This window comes from Balaenoptera borealis (assembly GCF_965194805.1).
Source record: "Balaenoptera borealis genome assembly, chromosome: 15".
Taxonomy (NCBI): Eukaryota; Metazoa; Chordata; class Mammalia; order Artiodactyla; family Balaenopteridae; genus Balaenoptera; species Balaenoptera borealis.
Genome location: NC_138871.1, coordinates 31846992 through 31865880, shown reverse-complemented (window position 1 = coordinate 31865880; position 18889 = coordinate 31846992). Strand labels below are relative to the sequence as shown.

At 35.1% G+C, this 18889-nt stretch overlaps 1 protein-coding gene and 1 long non-coding RNA gene across 11 annotated transcripts in view; one reads left to right on the top strand and one right to left on the bottom strand.

The window, feature by feature from the left end:
- The window catches only part of LOC309611685, a 732894-nt gene that overhangs the window by 68035 nt on the left and 645970 nt on the right, over window positions 1–18889 (top strand). The gene's annotated exons all lie outside the window — the stretch shown is intronic.
- Window positions 1–18889, bottom strand: part of TIA1 (TIA1 cytotoxic granule associated RNA binding protein) — a 29455-nt gene that overhangs the window by 2872 nt on the left and 7694 nt on the right. For 3 of the 10 annotated variants that reach the window (XM_082356387.1, XM_082356392.1, XM_082356390.1), the window contains exons 2-12: window positions 18031–18127; window positions 14917–15015; window positions 14355–14409; window positions 14152–14184; window positions 12921–13008; window positions 9636–9711; window positions 3742–3850; window positions 3259–3354; window positions 3069–3153; window positions 2485–2608; window positions 746–891 (exon numbers count right to left, since the gene is read on the bottom strand). In XM_082356387.1, coding sequence (XP_082212513.1) covers window positions 746–891; window positions 2485–2608; window positions 3069–3153; window positions 3259–3354; window positions 3742–3850; window positions 9636–9711; window positions 12921–13008; window positions 14152–14184; window positions 14355–14409; window positions 14917–15015; window positions 18031–18127 — 1008 coding nt within the window. Of the gene's footprint in view, window positions 1–745; window positions 892–2484; window positions 2609–3068; window positions 3154–3258; window positions 3355–3608; window positions 3851–9635; window positions 9712–10439; window positions 10492–12920; window positions 13009–14151; window positions 14185–14354; window positions 14410–14916; window positions 15016–18030; window positions 18128–18889 lie in introns of those variants that run through there. The other 7 variants (XM_082356389.1, XM_082356393.1, XM_082356394.1 and 4 more) reach the window with 5 other exon arrangements.

The window sequence follows — 18889 nt, the reverse complement described above, 5'->3', positions numbered from 1 at the left end:
ATCCTTGTAGCTTTAATTTGTACAGTTTAATTCTGTTAGTTTAACTATAGCTAAGAAAATATCCTTTATCTATAAACATTTATTCCCTTGAACTCAGAAAAACTCATCTCTAATCTCAGAACACTGTCCATCGGGGGTTTGACATATGTTGAACAAGCCACTACCTGCAGAAAACGTGATCATTTGGTATGATACGGACTTGCATTTATATTACTCAAAGATGAAATTAAGATAATTATTAGTATATGTAAGCTCATAAATTTTTTCAACATTACAAGATTCCTTTTAATAAAAAATGGCAAAGCGTTTTAATTTCCAGTTTGTTTTTCAGAAATTTAAGTAAAATTGTAATTCAGGATGTATAAAGAAGCTTTCATATAACAATGTATGAATAAACCCTCTTGCACAAAAAAAAAGCATAATGAATAAAGCAACTAGGATCAAAATAACTGTATCCAATAAGCCTAGCAACTATTAAGTTCTTATTTCCTTACTTAAATATTTGTTGATTCACTGCCAAGCATTACCAAAATTCTCATAACGCTGGTTATAAATCAAGACAACACATTTCTAGGCAAAATTTTAAAGATATACACTTAAAACTATAAAGTAAAAACCTCTCTAAGTCTTTCAAAGGCTATGCTTTAGAAAGAAGGCACATTACCTACTAATTACTTAAAATCTCTTCCCAAGTTCTTGACATTTTCAAAGGCTAATAATAAAGGAAAAGAACAAGTATGCTTACTTAAATCCCTGCTGGTTCCATGGCTGGCCATACATTCCATATGCAGGTACTTGCCAACCATTAGGCATATATTGGCCAATTTGTTGTGCATTCCCATACCACTGGCCCCACTGGCCATAAGCTTGTGGATATCCAACTTGATTCTGCTATTAAGTAAAATTGTAACAGATAATTTAATATTATTTAAAGTTATAGGTGCACATACAGTCCTAATATACCACAAATACATAGCCGTAACACATAGGGCCATCATTACAATTAAAACTCAAGGATAGGGCTTCCCTGGTGGCGCAGTGGTTGAGAACCCGCCTGCCAATGCAGGGGACACAGGCTCGATCCCTGGTCTGGGAAGATCCCACATGCTGCAGAGCAACTAAGCCCCGGGCGCTACAACTACTGAGCCTGTGCTCTAGAGCCTGTGAGCCGCAACTACTGAGCCCGTGTGCTGCAACTACTGAAGCCTGCGTGCCTAGAGCCCATGCTCTGCAACAAGAGAAGCCACCGCAATGAGAAGCCCGTGCACCTCCACAAAGAGTAGCCCCCACTTGCGGCAACTAGAGAAACCCCATGCGCAGCAACAAAGACCCAACACAACCAAAAATAAATAAATAAAATAAATAAATTTATATATATATTTTAAAAAAACCACTAAAGGACAAAGAAAAGTTTATAAAGTCACGGCTAATAAAAAAAAAAGTGAGGTTATACTGCTTTAACTCTACAATGATGCTCTAAATGGCATACTCTTTGTAAGGCAGTAGGTTAGGGTTAGGGTTATTAAACTCAGGATAATGTTTAGGTGTTTTGTAAATTATCCATATGACTGTTTCCTTTAGCTAGGGAAGATAGGGAAGATAAAGACTATTTATTCCTATATTCAGTTTACTTAACAAAGTTATATACTTTAGGATTTTCTTACTCCTATCTTGATGCTCCATTTCCTCATAGAAATGTTTGTGGGATCAAGTTTTAACCACTAGAACTGCCTGGAAAAACAAAGGCAGCAAAATCTGGAAGAAAATGCCAACGTCCTAAATATATTCATAGCTTTTGTTTCAACTGAATCAAACATGCTTGTGAGGACTTCCCTGGTGGCGCAGTGGTTACGAATCCGCCTGCCAATGCAGGGGACATGGGTTCAAGCTCTGGTCCAGGATGATCCCACATGCCCCGGAGCAACTAAGCCCATGTGCCACAACTAGTGAGCTTGCGCTCTAGAGCCTGTGAGCCACAACTACTGAGCCCATGTGCCACAACTACTGAAGTCCCCGTGCCTAGAGCCCATGCTCTGCAACAAGAGAAGCCACCACAGTGAGAAGCCCGTGCATGCAACGAAGAGTAGCCCCCGCTCGCCGCAACTAGAGAAAGCCCACGCGCAGCAACAAGGACCCAATGCAGCCAAAAATGGGTAAATAAATAAATAAATAAATAAATAAAACATGCTTGTGAGTTCTCCAAATAGTATGTAAATAAATCTACTAAGTATTAGAAAAAATTTAATACCCTGTTAAGTTTGTTGCAGCATTTTAAAATCCACTGTGTGAGCATGAGTCAATTGAGGTGGTCACATTCATCATGTCACCCCTGCATCCATGAACCACTACTCTGGAACTATAATACATGAAGAGCCCTTATATGCTATCATTTTAGCTAGAAGCATTAACGACGATTATCAACAATTTCATTTAAAAATACCTATTAGCCCAGCAATTACTCTGCAAAGTCAAGAACCTTCTCACCTGTTGCACGGGATTTATCATATCAAGAGTTTCTTTGCCCCAGTAGCATTTCACAACATGGCCTTCAATGGTAGTTCCGTTAACAGAAACAATTGCATGTGCTGCACTTTCATGGGAATTGAACCTATTGAAAATAATATTAAGAATTACCAATATAAATTGTTTAGTATACATATAGCTGATTCACTTTGTTATACAGCAGAAACTAACACAACATTGTAAAGCAATTATACTCCAATAAAGATGTTAAAAATAGTTTAAAGTGCTTATGAATAAAACCTATTTTTAAAAATCAAACTGAGCCTGAAGTATAACAGGAAGTTAATATAAAAGAATCAATAAAATGGAATATTTTCATTTTTTTTTCCCCTTCAAAGATCTTATAGTTCTGGGGAAACTTCTTTTAATAGAATGTTTTATTTGCCTTGTGTTGGAAGGAGGGAGCTATTAAAAAAGTGGCAAATATGATAAACACTAGAGAAATTTCTATTTCTTTATAACCAAAGTAAATTTTAAAGAAAACCACTAAGTTAAATGTTCAAAAATGATCTGGGGGGAAACGTTTTTTTAAAAACCACCCTTACCGAACAAAAGAATATCCTTTATCTGGAAAGACTCGAATTTCCATTATTTGCCCAAATGGCGAAAAAGTCTGACGCATTAGTTGTTCTGTTAGACAAAAAACAAAAACAACCTGCATTAAAATCCTACAAATACCAAGCCTTTTAGTTTAAAAATTAATCTCAAGATGCCACATAGGTAAAGCCCCCATACCTGTTAGCCCAGAAGTGACACCTCCACAATATACAGTACAGTTGCTTGGACTAGACTGATTTACGACCTCATCATATGATAGCTGTTTGGTGTTTGCTGGGGAGGAAAAATTTAATATTTTTAATTCATTAAATAAAATGTTCAGAAAGAGTAAAGCAACATTAACTACACTACTGTAATGGTAATATTTACCTTGATCAAAATGCTTGTTTAATACATATTACATTTGATTGAGGATTAAACCTCCCCCAAGAATGTCTAAAAATTACTCAATATTCTCTATTTAATAGGAGACTTGACATTAGAGATATAATTTATTATTTATAATTACAAAAATGAAAACTAAGTACATTTTTGAACAGTAGTCTTGATTTGCTTCTCATCTATTTCTGCAATAAGTCTCCGGGAACAGCTCTAACATTTAAAATCTAGTGTATTTTCCTCCAAAATTCCACATTTCCTTTTCTTCTCCAATTCACCTACACTCATATGTACTCTTTGGAGCTGGAGGCTTTCGGGTTGCCCAGTTAGTTCTGATTTGTCTTCCACCAAGCCACTGGCCACCCATCTGTTGAATGGCGTTTTCAGCATCCTGTTCCACACAACATTAGAAATGACAAAGAAGCCACTATTAGTTGATGTTAAACAATTGTTAGCAATAGAGAAAACTCATGGTTGCTTTTCACAAATGTTTTTTTAATGAAATGCTTTGTGAAATACACAATATATGACAGCTTTCCTAAAACACAATGGTGCTTTTAAACTGTCTTTCTTTTACCTGGATATCAGACTTTGGGAATGTTAATCACCTGAAAGACTCGAGCCCAAAAGCCCTTATGAGGTAGCCGTTGTAAAGTTCATGGAACAACCCATACTATTATGGATGAAAATTGCACTTTATACAATCCAACATGCTTTTAATGACAGTGGTTTCTCATTCATCTTACAAGTAAATACTGAACAGCTGTCATGTTCTAGACAGCAGGTTAAGTGCTACGGAAACGTTGGTCAATGAGGTAGACATGGTCTCTGCTGCCATAGAACTTACATTCTTTTGCGGGGGACAAATAAAGTAATTACAGAGTGTGGTAAATGCCATGACAGAAACAAAAGGTTGAGAGAGAGAATATCCCATGTTGAGATACAGGCATGGGAATCTACTTTAGAGCAGCATGATTAGGGAAGGTCTCTGAAATGACATTTAAGCTGAAGTAGAGAGGAAGAGGAGCTAGAAAAGTCAAAACACCAGGGTGTTCCTGGTAGAGGGAAAAGCACTGCAAGGTGTGTTAAGGCAGGAAAGTATTTGGTACGCATCTTAAAGAAGCATGCGAAAGATGACTAGTTTTACTGGAATCTAGTGTGCAAAAAAGGAAAAGTGCCAGAGGAAAAAACTGATTATTTTAAGAAAGATTATCATGATTCGATTTATGTTTTAAGAAGGCCATTCTTATGTTTTAAGAAGGAGAACAGTTTGGGGAGATAGTAAAAGGAAAAAGACACTTTATGAGACTAATGCAATATCCAGATTAAAAAAAAAGTCGGTGACCAGGACTAATGCAGTAGCAGTGGATGTAATCTAAAGGAAGAGTCAAGAGAACTGGTGGGGAGGGATGTGCACAGTAAGTCAAAGGGGAGGAATCAAAGATAATTCCTAGGTTTTGCCTGGGCAGTAGGGAGAACAGTGCTAGCATTAATGGAAATGAGAAGCCTGGGAGGGAGGAGGGCAACAAGTTTGAGGAAGAAACAAAGACGATTTAAGACACATTAAGTCTGAGATATCTGTAAGACATCCAAATGAAGACCATTTGTTAGTAAGTGTGAAGTAAACGGAGCTGGAGATATAAGATTCAGAGTCATGAAGAAAGACTAGAGAGAAAAGAAAGCATCCTGGGATAGAGTCCTGAAAAACAGCAAAATCTGAAATCTGGGTAAAGGAGAGATCACTAGCTAAGGTGACTAAGAAGGAATAGCCAGTGATGAAGGAAGAAACCCTCAAAAATCTGTCAGAGTCAAGCAAGCAGAAGTCAAGAGATGAACTTGAAAAGGGTAGTGCTGGTATAGAGTAAGAACAAAAGCCACCTTGAGAGTAGACTGAAAGGGACTTCCCTGATGGCGCAGTGGTTAAGAATCTGCCTGCCAATGCAGCGGACATGGGTTCGAGCCCTGGTCCGGGAAGATCCCACGTGCCACGGAGCAACTAAGCCCGTGCGCCACAACTACTGAGGCTGCACTCTAGAGCCTGCACACCTAGAGCCCGCAAGCCACAACTACTGAGCCCGCGCACCTACAGCCCATGGTGTGCAACAAGAGAAGCCACCGCAATGAAAAGCCCGCGCACTGCAACGAAGAGTAGCCCCCGCTCGCTGCAACTGGAGAAAGCCCGCGCACTGCAACAAAGACCCAACGCAGCCAAAAATAAATAAATATACAAAAAAATAAATAAACTTATTAAAAAAAAGAGTAGAGTGAAAAGTAGATGGGATTCAGCTTTGGTTTGCATATGTCAAATGTCAGCTTAAACCAGCACAAAAGAACAGGCAAACTAAAAGCTGTTCTTGAGACACAAAAAGGAAATGCATATTCTTAAAAAAGAAACAAATATTGCTTACCACACTAACAAGTCTGAACTCCATACAATGTTTAATTACTGTTGTGGGTTGAACTGTGTCCTTTAAATTTATATGAAGTTCTATCTACCCTGCCCCATAACTGTGAATGTGACCTTATTTGGAAATAGGGTCTTTGCAGATGTATTAGTTAAGATGAGGTCAATACAAATTAGGGTGGGCCCTTTAAGAAGGGCCGTTTTAAGAAGAGGAGACGCTAACGTGGACACACACAGAGGGAAGAAGGCCATGTAAAGACCAAGGCAGAGACTGGAGTGATGCAGCTACAAGCCAAGGATACCAAGACTGCCAGTCACTGCCAGAAACTAAGAAGACGGAAAGAAGGATTCTTCCACTGTCTTCTGATGGAACATGGCCATGATAACAACTTGATTTTGGACTTCTATCCTCCAGAACTTTGAAAGAATACATTTTTGTTGTTTTAAGTCATTCAGCTACTTTGATACAGCAGCCCTAGAAAACAAATACAATTACCTGCTCACAGAAGAGGGAAAATTTTTTCTGTGGGGTGTATGTGTATCGTGAGTGGGAGACAAAGAAGTGGAAGAATATGCAAACAACTCTTTTGAGAAGTTGGATTCTGAATTATTAAGAGAAATGGGGATATAGATAAGGAAGGGATATGGGGTTAAGTTTATTAAGAGATACCAGAACATGTTTTTTGGTTGATGGGAATGATTCAGTGAAGAGGGAAAGACTGATGACACAGGACTAAAGAACAAGCAGAGCACATATTATACAATTCCATTTATAAAAAATGTTTGGAACAGGGAAATCTATATAGACAGAAGGCAGATTTAATAGTTGCTCAAGGCTGAGGGGAGAGGGTGTAGAAGAAAAAAGCTAGTGACTGCTAATGAGTATGTAGTTTCTTTTCAGGGTCATGAAAATATTCTAAAATTGTGGTGATAGCTGCATAACTTTGTGAATATTCTAAAAACCAATGAGTCATATACCTTAAATGAGTGGATTTTATGGTATGTGAATTATATCTCAATAAAGCTTTAGTCGGGAAAAAAACCAGAATAACCACGTGATCAAAGTCCTTAAAAAGGACGGAGTGGTGGGACCCCAATCATAAGTGATTTGGTCTTTTACAGGACCTTTCCTCCACTGTAATAGGAGGAAGAGGGAGAAGGTGAGTGCATTTAATGTAGGTTTGGTGGTTGAAAGCTCAGGGAATTCCTGTATGATAGCTTCTATTTTCTCAGCTGAAGCTCAGGGTGGTGATGGAGAAAAGAGTGAGGAATATCCGAGGAGAAATGAGGGGGCATGAAATAGTTATCAAAGAACAGGAAATCAAATTTGCTAGAGAAATATAGGTTTGCAAAGACAGTAACATGTACTCATCTAATGTGTGACCATTAAATTAGAAGAAAAACCATTGACTCAGTTTTTCTCTAGCAATACTCAATTACTTCAGAGTAGGCAGAGAGGCTATGTTCAACCAGTACTGGAGTTTGCCTAGCACACACAACACAGGAAGAGGCAAGGGAGCCAGGGGTAATTTCAGTCAGCGCTGTGGCACTGAGAATGCCTACCAATCACATATCCCAAATGTACAGAAACTGAAATATAAATTTGGGAAGATCACGTTAAATCACTTACTCAAAGTTACACCTATCATATGATGATTGTCAGGATTACAATCCATCTCTGGCTAACTCCAGAGGCCACACACAGACATCATTTGCTATCTGACTTTCATACTAAATATGCATTAAATAGTGACTTTGATATAGCAGGGGTATATATTCCATAATCTCAAATGGAAAAAATGAGCTCTTAGTCAACCCAAAGCCCTCAACCTATTTCCCCAAGTAGCACAAGACACTAATATCCTATTTATCAATCCTTTAAGGAACTCGTATTAATTGTGGCTATCAATCCATTATATGAGGTATTTTTCTACCTTTCCTAAATATTATGCTGTGATTAACAGTAAAGCTTTGAGAACCAGCTACATTCTCATAGTTTTTATTTTCTTATCTCATCTTATACTTGGTAGATGGGACACATACATGACGGAGCTTTTACCCCTTCACCTCTCAATATGCTTTACCATGTGCAACTTTTTTCTAATATACAGATTTTTCCTGACCTCTTAGGCTAACCTACTTCTTAGAAGACATTTTCACTTCATGAGAGGAAGATGATAGCTATACATTTAAACAATGTGATTGCAAGATATGATGTTACTGTGCAAACAGCGGACATACCATTACAGTGCATTCTACCCTCTTTTGCCTTAACTTACAAGCCATGTAAACATTTTTAGGGCAGATTTTTTTATTAGAAAAGTAAATTTGGGGCAAAATAGTTGCAAGCTGACTGCTATAGCAAGTATCTGGATAGTAAGAGTTCATAGGGAGGAATAACCAAACAGTTTCAATGTAAGCAGACACAGGAACTAGAAAAAAACAAGACAATTTGACACTATTTGGCATAACTGCGAATGGGTGTATTTTTAAAAGACTCAGAATGATGCTCATAAATTTGACCTGAAGTCATCAAGAAATGATATCTATTTCAAATACTCCATTTACTAAAGTAAGAAAATCCTTTCTAAAATACATTTTATATTATCAAAAATTTTAATGGCTCATTCTAAGGTACTCTTACACAGAAAGTACAATATTTTTGTAGTAACTGTTGGCAAACAACAGTCGTAACATAGAGGCAATACAATAAAATCTAAGGTTAATGAAACTTTAGTGTATACTCCAAGATTAGTGCATTAAATTCTCCTACCATCCATCCCTATATTTTTAGAAATGTGATATCTCTGCATTTAATTGTTTGGAACCTTGAGTTATCACACTAAAAAAATTACTTATTTGAATTTGTAAATATTTATAAGGTTCAAACTTCAAACAGTACAATACAGATAGAAGCCTCCTGCCCTGCTGCCCATCTGCCTAACTCTCATTACCTACCCTCCAAACAGGAAACCCTACAAGTTTCTTATTATCCCTGAAGGGGGAAAAGAAATCACACACACACACACACACACACACACACACACACACACACACACTCCCTTCTTTTTTACACAAAAGAGCTTTTTCACCTGACAATATACCATGGAAATCTTTCCATAACCAGTACTTACAGAGCTTCCTCATTCATTTTCTTTTTTGTAAACAACAGCACAGTATTATATTGTATGGAGAACATACCAAAGATTTTATCCAGCCGTCACACTACATATGAGCCTTTTCCTTCTTTATACCCTCCTTTCACCTCTCATTTGACAAAATGCGCTATCCTTCCTTTTCTCTGCAAAACCCAGAAATTTCAAGTCCATGCAAATTCATGTTCAGTAATGTTTACTGAATGAAGGAAATGATGAGACATTTTCAAATACATTGACATACAATTTTAAGAAAGGTTCCCACCCACTGGAACATTTTATTAGCTACTTTTGAATTACCATGGGAATATGAAACAGGGACGTAATGAATTAAATATATAAATGAGATTATCAATATCTAACTTTGGCTGATGATTTAAACACCTCTACTTTCTATATTCTGAAAACATTTTATCAGTAGTTTGCATGCATCAGGTGCTAAATAAATGCTGACTAAATGACCAAACAGGAGAAAAAAGATATCCTCTAGTAAGGGTATTAATTATCAGTGAAGTGAACAAATGGCAGATGAGGAAAATGATTAACAATCGAAACAGAATGAATATTTTTATCCTTTACTCTTAAAGCACTACACATGCACTTTTTATTTAGCTCACCCATTTGTTGAAAAAGGAGACAAAGCCATATCCCTTAGACTTTCCTGTTGCCATGTCTTTTACCACTCGGGCATCTCTGAAATCAGAAACAATCGGAAGTTTAGGTCTGCAAACTCTCCTCTGGATATCAAGTGAGAATTTCATACACAACTCATTTTCATGTTTCATCTTCATTAAAACGAACCGTTAATGTAAATTCACCTTTTATTCTATAAAATTTATCATGTATTAGCAAATGAGGCTTAATTTTATAAACATGCAAATCAATAACTTCTTAAATATACATGTATACATTGTACAGAAACTGCCTCCCACTTCAAAAAATTTTTTAAATTTTAAATATTAAGCATGGTAAAAGCAGCTATTCACATGAATTTTACTTAACTTATAGGGTTCACAGGCACACTAAATGAATGGCTTTCTTTAACCATGCAATTTATAATTTGCTATTTGATACTATATACTTACTACCTAATCATTAAAAAATTAAAATAGAAAACTGGAAACTAAAAGAATGAAAAAGTTGTATATTCCCTAAATTAATTAAATTTTTTCATTTTCTCAGATCAGTTCATACCCCCCTTCCGGACTATGGGTAAATTTTGAGAACTTGACTTTTCAGAAACGTTAAATCATTGAAGAAAAATACTAGACACACACTTTAGTTTTATACTATATAAGAGAAGATTTTATACTAAATTCTAAAATAGCAATCATATAAGATTGATTGGAAACTATAAGATATAAAAGCAAAATTTTAAAAAGTCAGAAAGTAAAAAAGCACGCCAACATTTATCCACTGTGAACCGTAGCTTGTAGTTAGCCAGGGCAATTCTGTCCATTCTTCAGAGATACTCTGCAAAATAACCAGAGCCCTATTATTTGAGATTGAGTAAAAAACCCAGCCATGATAGCTAAAACTCCATACCTCAAAAAATTGGACTCAAATTGTGCTTCACAGGCAATCTGCTTTTAAGTTAGCCAGGTATGTCACAATGCTTGTTCTCTCAGGACACATGAACAAAACAGGCACTTTTACAACAAAAACCCAAGTCAGAAAGCCATGCAATATAATTTTATATTAAAGTATACATAAGCATATTTTGATCAATTTAGGAGTGATTTATTAAGTGTTTAGGGTCAAAATGACAAAGAGGTGAAGGTGAAAGGGGAAAACTAATGCAAGCCACTTCTTAATATGTAAAAATACTTATTAAAATTATCTGTATGGTACACATGCATTTAATTTGTAGCTGATTCATTTCTATAGCAAAATTTGTTAGACTACCCTAAACTCAAGGAACAGGAAAAGTTTAAGCTATATAAATTAGGGAAAGAAAGTACTGTATTTTATATACTAAATATTTTAATAGGCCAACATTTACTACACACCTTTTATAAATCAAGCACTGTTGTAGGATCTCTACAGGGAATACCTGACTATCATGAGAACCTTTCAATATATATATTTATCAACTTATCTCCTTTAATTGAAAAAAATCAGGAAATGATGCTACCAACTGAAAATGGTTCCTTCAAATTTAGAAACACTGACTCTTTGGGTAGCCTAAAACTTAGACATCATCTCGACTGAAAATTATAAAACTTAAAGGCCTTACCAAGAAAAAATGATATATACATCAGTAATCATAGTTGACTCTAAGAAAATCTACAGACTATAATTATGATACCAACATATTTAACAAAAAGAAATTATTGATCCTTGATTAAAAAGTAATGATATTACTAAAATTTGAATGTCATTTAACTTAAACTCACCAATTGTTAAACAATCTTTATCTACCGCCAAACTAAAATTCCCATGCTTTCAGAAAAGCTAATCGAAACATTTAATAAAATAGCATTTAATCTGTTAAAATGTTAGAAAAGCCTTTTCTTTTTAAAGGTAAGTTTCAGGGAATGTTAGCCTTGAAATATATTTAATTCTTACTTATATCTGAAAGGATTCTCTAAGGAAGAAGCAGCAAAGATCTATATCAGAGTTCTTTATCTTTTATGGTCCTGTGACTAATCTGAAAATAGGATAAAACTTACAAAGATACTCCACACCAAAATGAAAACAAGCATAAAATTTTGCATACAGAGATTTATAGAAACTTTGAGAGGCCAAAGGTTAATAAGACCTTTCCAATCTAGATATTTGAAAGCCAGCTAGAAAGCCAGCTAACCATAATCAAAGCCCTAAAACAGATTAAAAGGAACAGTCAAGAAATTAGAACTTTATTTTCCTGAAGTCAGTTCTAAGAGACAAAGAAAAATGTCACCTAACAGAAGAGTCCACTTGTAAACCCTAATCGTGTGACTGCCTTTAAAGTTGGCCCCTTACTTATGGTCATTCCTTGGTCACTATGCATTTTCATCCTCCTACCAATGAACTAAAACTCTTCAAATGAAAACTTCCAAAATTCAACACCAATACCACCAGCTTTTACTGTCCAGTCTCCTTCTCATCTCTGCTGTTGGTCTGTTCATCAAACCAAACCAAAGCTAACATTTCCTTTTTCCTACTCTTCTAGCTGGAATAACAATAATAAAGCAACGAGAAACTCTAAAAATGTTGTTTTCTAAATTCAATGATTACTTCTAAGAACGTGCAATCATCAACTTATTATTCTTACTCCATTACAGGCATGCTTTTCAAAATATAAAGTTCTTTTATGATGAATACTCCTTGAGTGAGCTTTTTATAAAAGGCCTAAACTATACAATTAATAACAAATGCAAGCAAGACAGTGCTTCACAAAACACTAAAAGGCATTATTATTATTGTTAATAGCAACAACAACAACAACAAAAGGATAGATACCTGGGAATTAACATTTAATAACTGCGTTTTAGATTGAATTGTTAAGGTTTCTTTTTGTTAAAATATATTAACAGAAAATGCATGGTATCATAGAAGTGCCAAAGGGTCTAAGTTCCTTAGTCATAGCACAAGTTCACTAAAGATTATGACCAAGCTAGCAAGACACTCATATAAGAAACAATATGCACAACAGCACATTTGTCTCTTAAAAGCTAATGCTAACTGAAAAAGACTTCTAAGATAATTGAAGACCAAAGATTTATTTATCAATGGGAAAAAAATCTTTGGCTGTTAACTGCTTGAATAGTCTCTAAACAGTACACTTATTCAAGTGAATATTAATACATCACATTCAAGTGTTAAAATTAATGTCCAAAATTCACAATAGATTTTCAAATTACTTCTACGTAAGATTGTTTCTAATATAAAGCATTTAAAATTTATCTTCTGTTACTTACGATATTCTTCCAAATGGTGCAAAAGCAGCTTTTATGTCTTCAGTTGTAATTTCTGGACTGAGATCACCAACAAAGACATGGAAATGATCTTATAAGGGGAAGGAAGGGGAAGTGAAAAGAAAAACATAATTTTAGAATTTTAAAAAATGCTAAAATCTATTCAGTAAAGTATTCTTAAAATAATTTATGGATTATAGTAAAGTATAACACTATCCTATACCTAGACAAATCCTATCAGTTTTAAACATAATGAATCAAGGTGACAATACAGGAAAGATTCTCCTAAGGACTGTGATATATCTAATGGGAAACTGACAGTTATATTTCTACTTATAGCCAATTATTATACTGGCCTAAGACAATAAACTAATAATAATAAGTTTTGCAAAAAATATATATAAATATTTATGACTTCATTACCATTCTAATAGTACTTATTTACATTTATTCAGTTTACCTATGTGATATACTTGGTTTAACCATATTTTGTGAAGAACAATCAAAGAAATACCTTGCATTGCAACAGTTTGATGTTAAAGTATTTGACAGTTTTCTCAAAAGCCAACAGTTTTGGTTGCCCAGACATTACACCATTCAGTTTATGTGAATCCATGTGCAAGTGAACTAAGACTGAAGGCAACAGAATGAAAACAGTAATCCCTTCACTTTATATCAGAGCCATTAAAAAAGCACTGGAGAGAAAAAAACGTTCCCATATGTGAAGTTTTCTTAAAAAGACAATGCTCAAAAAAAAAGAAACACTTTAAAAACACAAAATAGTTGGATCAACACTTTAAATGGACATATATATCAATTCTGACAAAGTATATTTGGAAAGAAAAGTTACCCCTATTTGGCAGGCCTTAAGCAACATATTGGGTTGCCATTTGGGAAACACAGTTTCAGGAGCAACTCAAGCAATCAGAAGATCTGGTATGAAGCACAGATCATGACCTCAAGGAAACAGGGTATCCTGCCCTTCAGTGGTGAAAGTATTTCTAAGGCATCAGCTGCTACCAATGGGGATCAGAGAACTTAAAATACCACCAAAGTAGTGGACAAACCACACTTGGTCAACAGTGGGAAAAAGGGGGAAAAATATTGCCAGAGAGACAAATAGAAATACGACCCCTCCCTCCCCGCTCCCCCCAGTATCAAACAAAAAAACTTCAGGTGGTTAGTGAATACCCTTTCAAGAGATTTCATTTTATGTTTAAGAAGATACAATTACCTTGTGAACGCTGTGTGCTGACAACGGTACTACCTGATGACAAAGATTAGATTTGTTCTTAAATTTATTAACACAAACACATTCAATCATATCTTAGGATAACGATCAAAACATTACTGCAAATGTATGATGTTTATATGCTTTACAATAAAACTACTATGTACAATAAACACAAAAGTTCAAAGAGTATAAAATATACTTACTGCTTGTATCTTTCTTTTGACTGCTGGGGGTTGTTGCCCAATTCACTTTGACTTCCTAAAAAAATTTTTCTACATTTATACTCCATAAAAATAAAGGTAATAATCAGATATTACAAGATTTGCATCTATGAACACATAGGTATATGTTTGAGAGGAAGCATTCAAACTTTCTGGTCAAAATTTCAATACTTATTTTTTAACGTACACTTATGCAAATAATGTTAACAAATCCTAACTATACATACTTCTTTGTTAACATTCAACTAACCTTTCTAAAGTACCAATAAATTTTTTTCTTTTATTCTTCCCCATTAGTATCCAATGTTCCTAGATCTTTCATCAAAGCTTGAATAATTCAACAAATGTCTTAGTATTTACCATGTGCAAGGCACCATGAAGAATACTAACATAAACATACCCTCTAAACGCTTTATCCCAGCTTCTTAATATTAATGTGATCATTTTCTGTAAAGCGAATACAATGCTTCTAAAAAGGAAACAAAACCGTATACAACTTAGAATTTTCCAGTGCAAGTCACCTTCTTTAATTATGACAGCTTACCTTACCCATTATCTTCCGCCCATTCATAGCAGCTAGTGCTGCAGCTGCATGACGATGCTCGTAAAACTCCACAAAACAATATGGATCATTTCCAGCTGTCTGTTGAAGAAGAAACACAAAAGCCAATTTTAAGTTTTATACTCCCAATACCTTAAAACTATACAAAGTTTTATACATCTCAGTATCAGGCCATGGAGAATGAAGGGTCTTTTCTGCAAATAAATGTTTCGATAAGGCAGTAAACACTAAAAAATGAACTATTTTTATAGAAAGCTATCTTCTTCAACAGCTTATACTATACTACTATATATAACTTAATCTTTTATTAATGACTAAGTGTTCTAATTAACCTTCTTAAACCTGTTACTAAAATGTAAGTAAACAGGCTCTGAAAACTGAAGAGGTTCTCTGGTAAGTAAAGTTTTAGAATAGGTTTTAGAATGTGGACTTTCTGACATCAAAATTTTTGCCTGCTTAGAAATCTTTTAAAAATAAAAATTCTCGGGAATTCCCTGGCAGTCCAGTGGTTAGGACTCTGCGCTTCCACTGCAAGGGGCCCAGGTTCAATCCCTGGTCAGGGAACTAAGATCCCACAAGCCGCCGTGCGGCCAAAAAAGAAAAAAAAAACCTCTCTCCTCTTTTCTACTGGTGTTCCAAGTAGTTGAGGTCTGATGACAGGTGAAGCCTGGATGTTTTCTGATAAATTAAAGAAGCAGAAAAAACACCCAATATTTTACACCCATCAGTACAAAATACCAAATGACTTTTTAATTCTTTCCATAATCTCCTAAGCAGAACTGTTAAAATAAGAAACTAATTGAAAAGACTAGGATGATAACAGAAGAAAGAAATATGCCATTTTGTTTCAAGCACAATTAACAGTTAAAAAAAGTCACTGGCAATGATTTTAAAGAATTTTAGAGCAAGGAGGCAACCACAAAATTGATGACATTGAAACTATCCATTATTTTATTTTAAAAACATTAGAGAATATAAAAATGTTTTTAAAATTGTATAATCAAACTAATGCTATATTTAATGGGAATTCTATTACCAAGATCAATGCTGACAGGCATCAGAATGTGGTTAGAAAAGTGGCTTACACCTAAGAGTAGGACAATCAAATAAATAAGAATGTTCATTTTACTTAATTTGTACCCAGAAAAAAAAAAAAACTACTTTTTAGATTAAAAAAAAATTCTAAGCATATACATTATCAGCCTTTATACTCTAGGGAGTATAAAATTCCTAAATATGAACATCAGTGCATCAATGTGAATAGACTGGAATTTAGACTTTAATAATAATAAAATAATGATAAGGAGGAGGAGAAGGAATAGTTAATCTAAGCCTTTGAGTGACCAAAATCCAAAATTTATACAAAGTGGCAGAGGTAACCTAGCTAGCCTTTTTTGTAGGTCCAGCAGTCATTAACATTTTGCCTAGTGATCTTTAATAGGCAAATATCTAGAAAGACCCAGACACAGAGAGAATAGCAGCCTACAGACCTATGGAGAGAATAGATCAATCTGGGTTTACATCCTTGCTTTGCCCCATTTCTGTATATATTAAATAGGAAGGGCTTCCCTGGTGGCGCAGTGGTTAAGAATCTGCCTGCCAATGCAGGGGACATGGGTTCGAGCCCTGGTCCAGGAAGATCCCACATGCCGCGGAGCAACTAAGCCCGTGCGCCACAACTACTGAGCCTGCGCTCTAGAGCCCGTGAGCCACAACTACTGAAGCCCGTGTGCCTAGAGCCCATGCTCCGCAACAAGAGAAGCTACCGCAATGAGAAGCCCGCACACTGCAACGAAGAGTAGTCCCCACCTGCCTCAACTAGAGAAAGCCGTGCACAGCAACAAAGAACCAAAGCAGCCAAAAGTAAATAAATAAAATAAAATAAAAAAAAAAAAGGAATAACATCTGCTTTGTAATGTTTCTATTGAGCATTTGTGATAAGGCATTAGCATTAAAATAACAGGCAGTAGGCATTCCATAAATGCTATCACTAAGATAAGGAAGGAGCCCCGAAATGAATGATTGGTTTTAAATTCTCCATCATAGTCCCCTATCTCTCCCTCTTGTCTTTCTCTAAGGGTACAGAAATCTTTTCTTCTTTATCCAAAGGCATACAGATATTAAATGTGATAAGAAAACACTTTAGAAGAGTGTAAAGGACAAAAAACATCTGTTGAATCCATCTATATTATATGTAGGTGACCCTACCACATTAGGAGAAAGTTTTTTTTTTTTGGTTTTTGGCTGCACCCTGCGCCAGATGAGATCTTAATTCCCTGACCAGGGATCGAACTGGCATTGGAAGGCAGAGTCTTAACCACTGGACCACCAGGGAAATCCCAGGAGAAAGGTTTGACATTTTAAAATCTGAGACAACAAACCAAAGCCAACTGGCTAAATAATTATTTTTAAAAATACCAAGTAAAAAAAAGTTAAATTGAAATACAATAGAAGAGAAAGTAGTAGATACAGACACATACGATTTTCTTTCCTGGAGAAAAGAAAACCAAAAGTTTAAAGGTAGGAGAGACCAGGGATAAAAGGATTTCTCTTTAGCACTGTTTTTCTCATCAAAAGAATTTTAAGGTGCCTTTTAACACACAGTATGACTCAGGAATAATACCAATTAGATGAGTGAATCCTATGTTTTTTCTATACATTAAGGTCTGATGGATGGGCACTGCCACAATACAAGAAAAACTTGCATCATGACCTTCAAAATTAAGTTAAAAACACTTTCACAGTATCAAAGTCTATTATTTTTTTTACCCAATTTCCCATTTTAATTGTAATAACTGAATTTCTAGTTTAGCCAATCAACTGATATCACATATAAAACAAACAATTCTGATGCCTCAATACACTTTAAAACAAGAGCCCACATATAGTTGTCATCTGCTTTAGACATGATTAGTACCATTCTCTTCTTTACTTTGTGGCCAAAACGGATTCATTACAAATTTACTAAAACCCCTATGAATTTAGACTGTATAAACCAATTTAAGAGTTCCTGGAAGTAATGGATTTAAATAATGTATCATGGACAACCTCAAAGAAAAGAAAAAAAAGAAAGTTAACTAAGTAAAATACCCTTACATCCATAATCATTTTGCAGTTTTTACAAGGTCCAATCTGGCTAAAGAGCTGGAGAATTAAAGCTTCTGTCACATCTCGGGAAAGGTTACCAACGTATCTGAAACACAAAGAAAAACAATTCATCATTTTAAATTTGCTTCTTTTTTATCAGTTCCTAAAGTTGATTACTGGAGAGTGAATATGGGGAATAGGTAGATCTTTGGGATCTACTATTTGGGATCTACTATTTGGGAACTTTTTAAAAGTTTGTGAAAACTTCAAAATCTCTTTCAAAACATATGGAAGATACGTTACTTGCAAATATATTAATGAGACACTGTTAGCAGAGGGGAAGCTAGTGTGTGTCTGTGTTTTTATTCAAGGTTGTACAAATAAAACCTGTTGCTTGTTTCTAAGTTTCTAGGCTTACCTTAGGAAGATATGCTTAAAATCTCTCAAATGAATCATTAAATATGTAGAACATTTTATACAATCGATCCTGGAAAGCTTTGCAATTATTTCTACTTCTACAGTATTACTGAGAACATTAAATTTTCTTCAATTTTTAATTCACATGATTTCCCTAAAACTGTCCAATTTAGGTATACTTTGGCTTACACAGTAAACATATTTTTGAAAAATCATGGATAAATCACTTATCAGGTATTGTACATGCTCACAAAAGAATCGGAAACCTTTCAATGGGAAACCTTTCAATGGGAAACCTTCCACTGATCAGTGATAATAGAAAGGGAGTAGAAAGAGTCTAGGAGAGACTTTTAACAGATAATATGAAGTGGTGACTAACAAACTTAATTAGTGTAAATAATGTATTATAAGACCACATGACTGGGATGATCCTTACTTTTTCTGGGGGAAG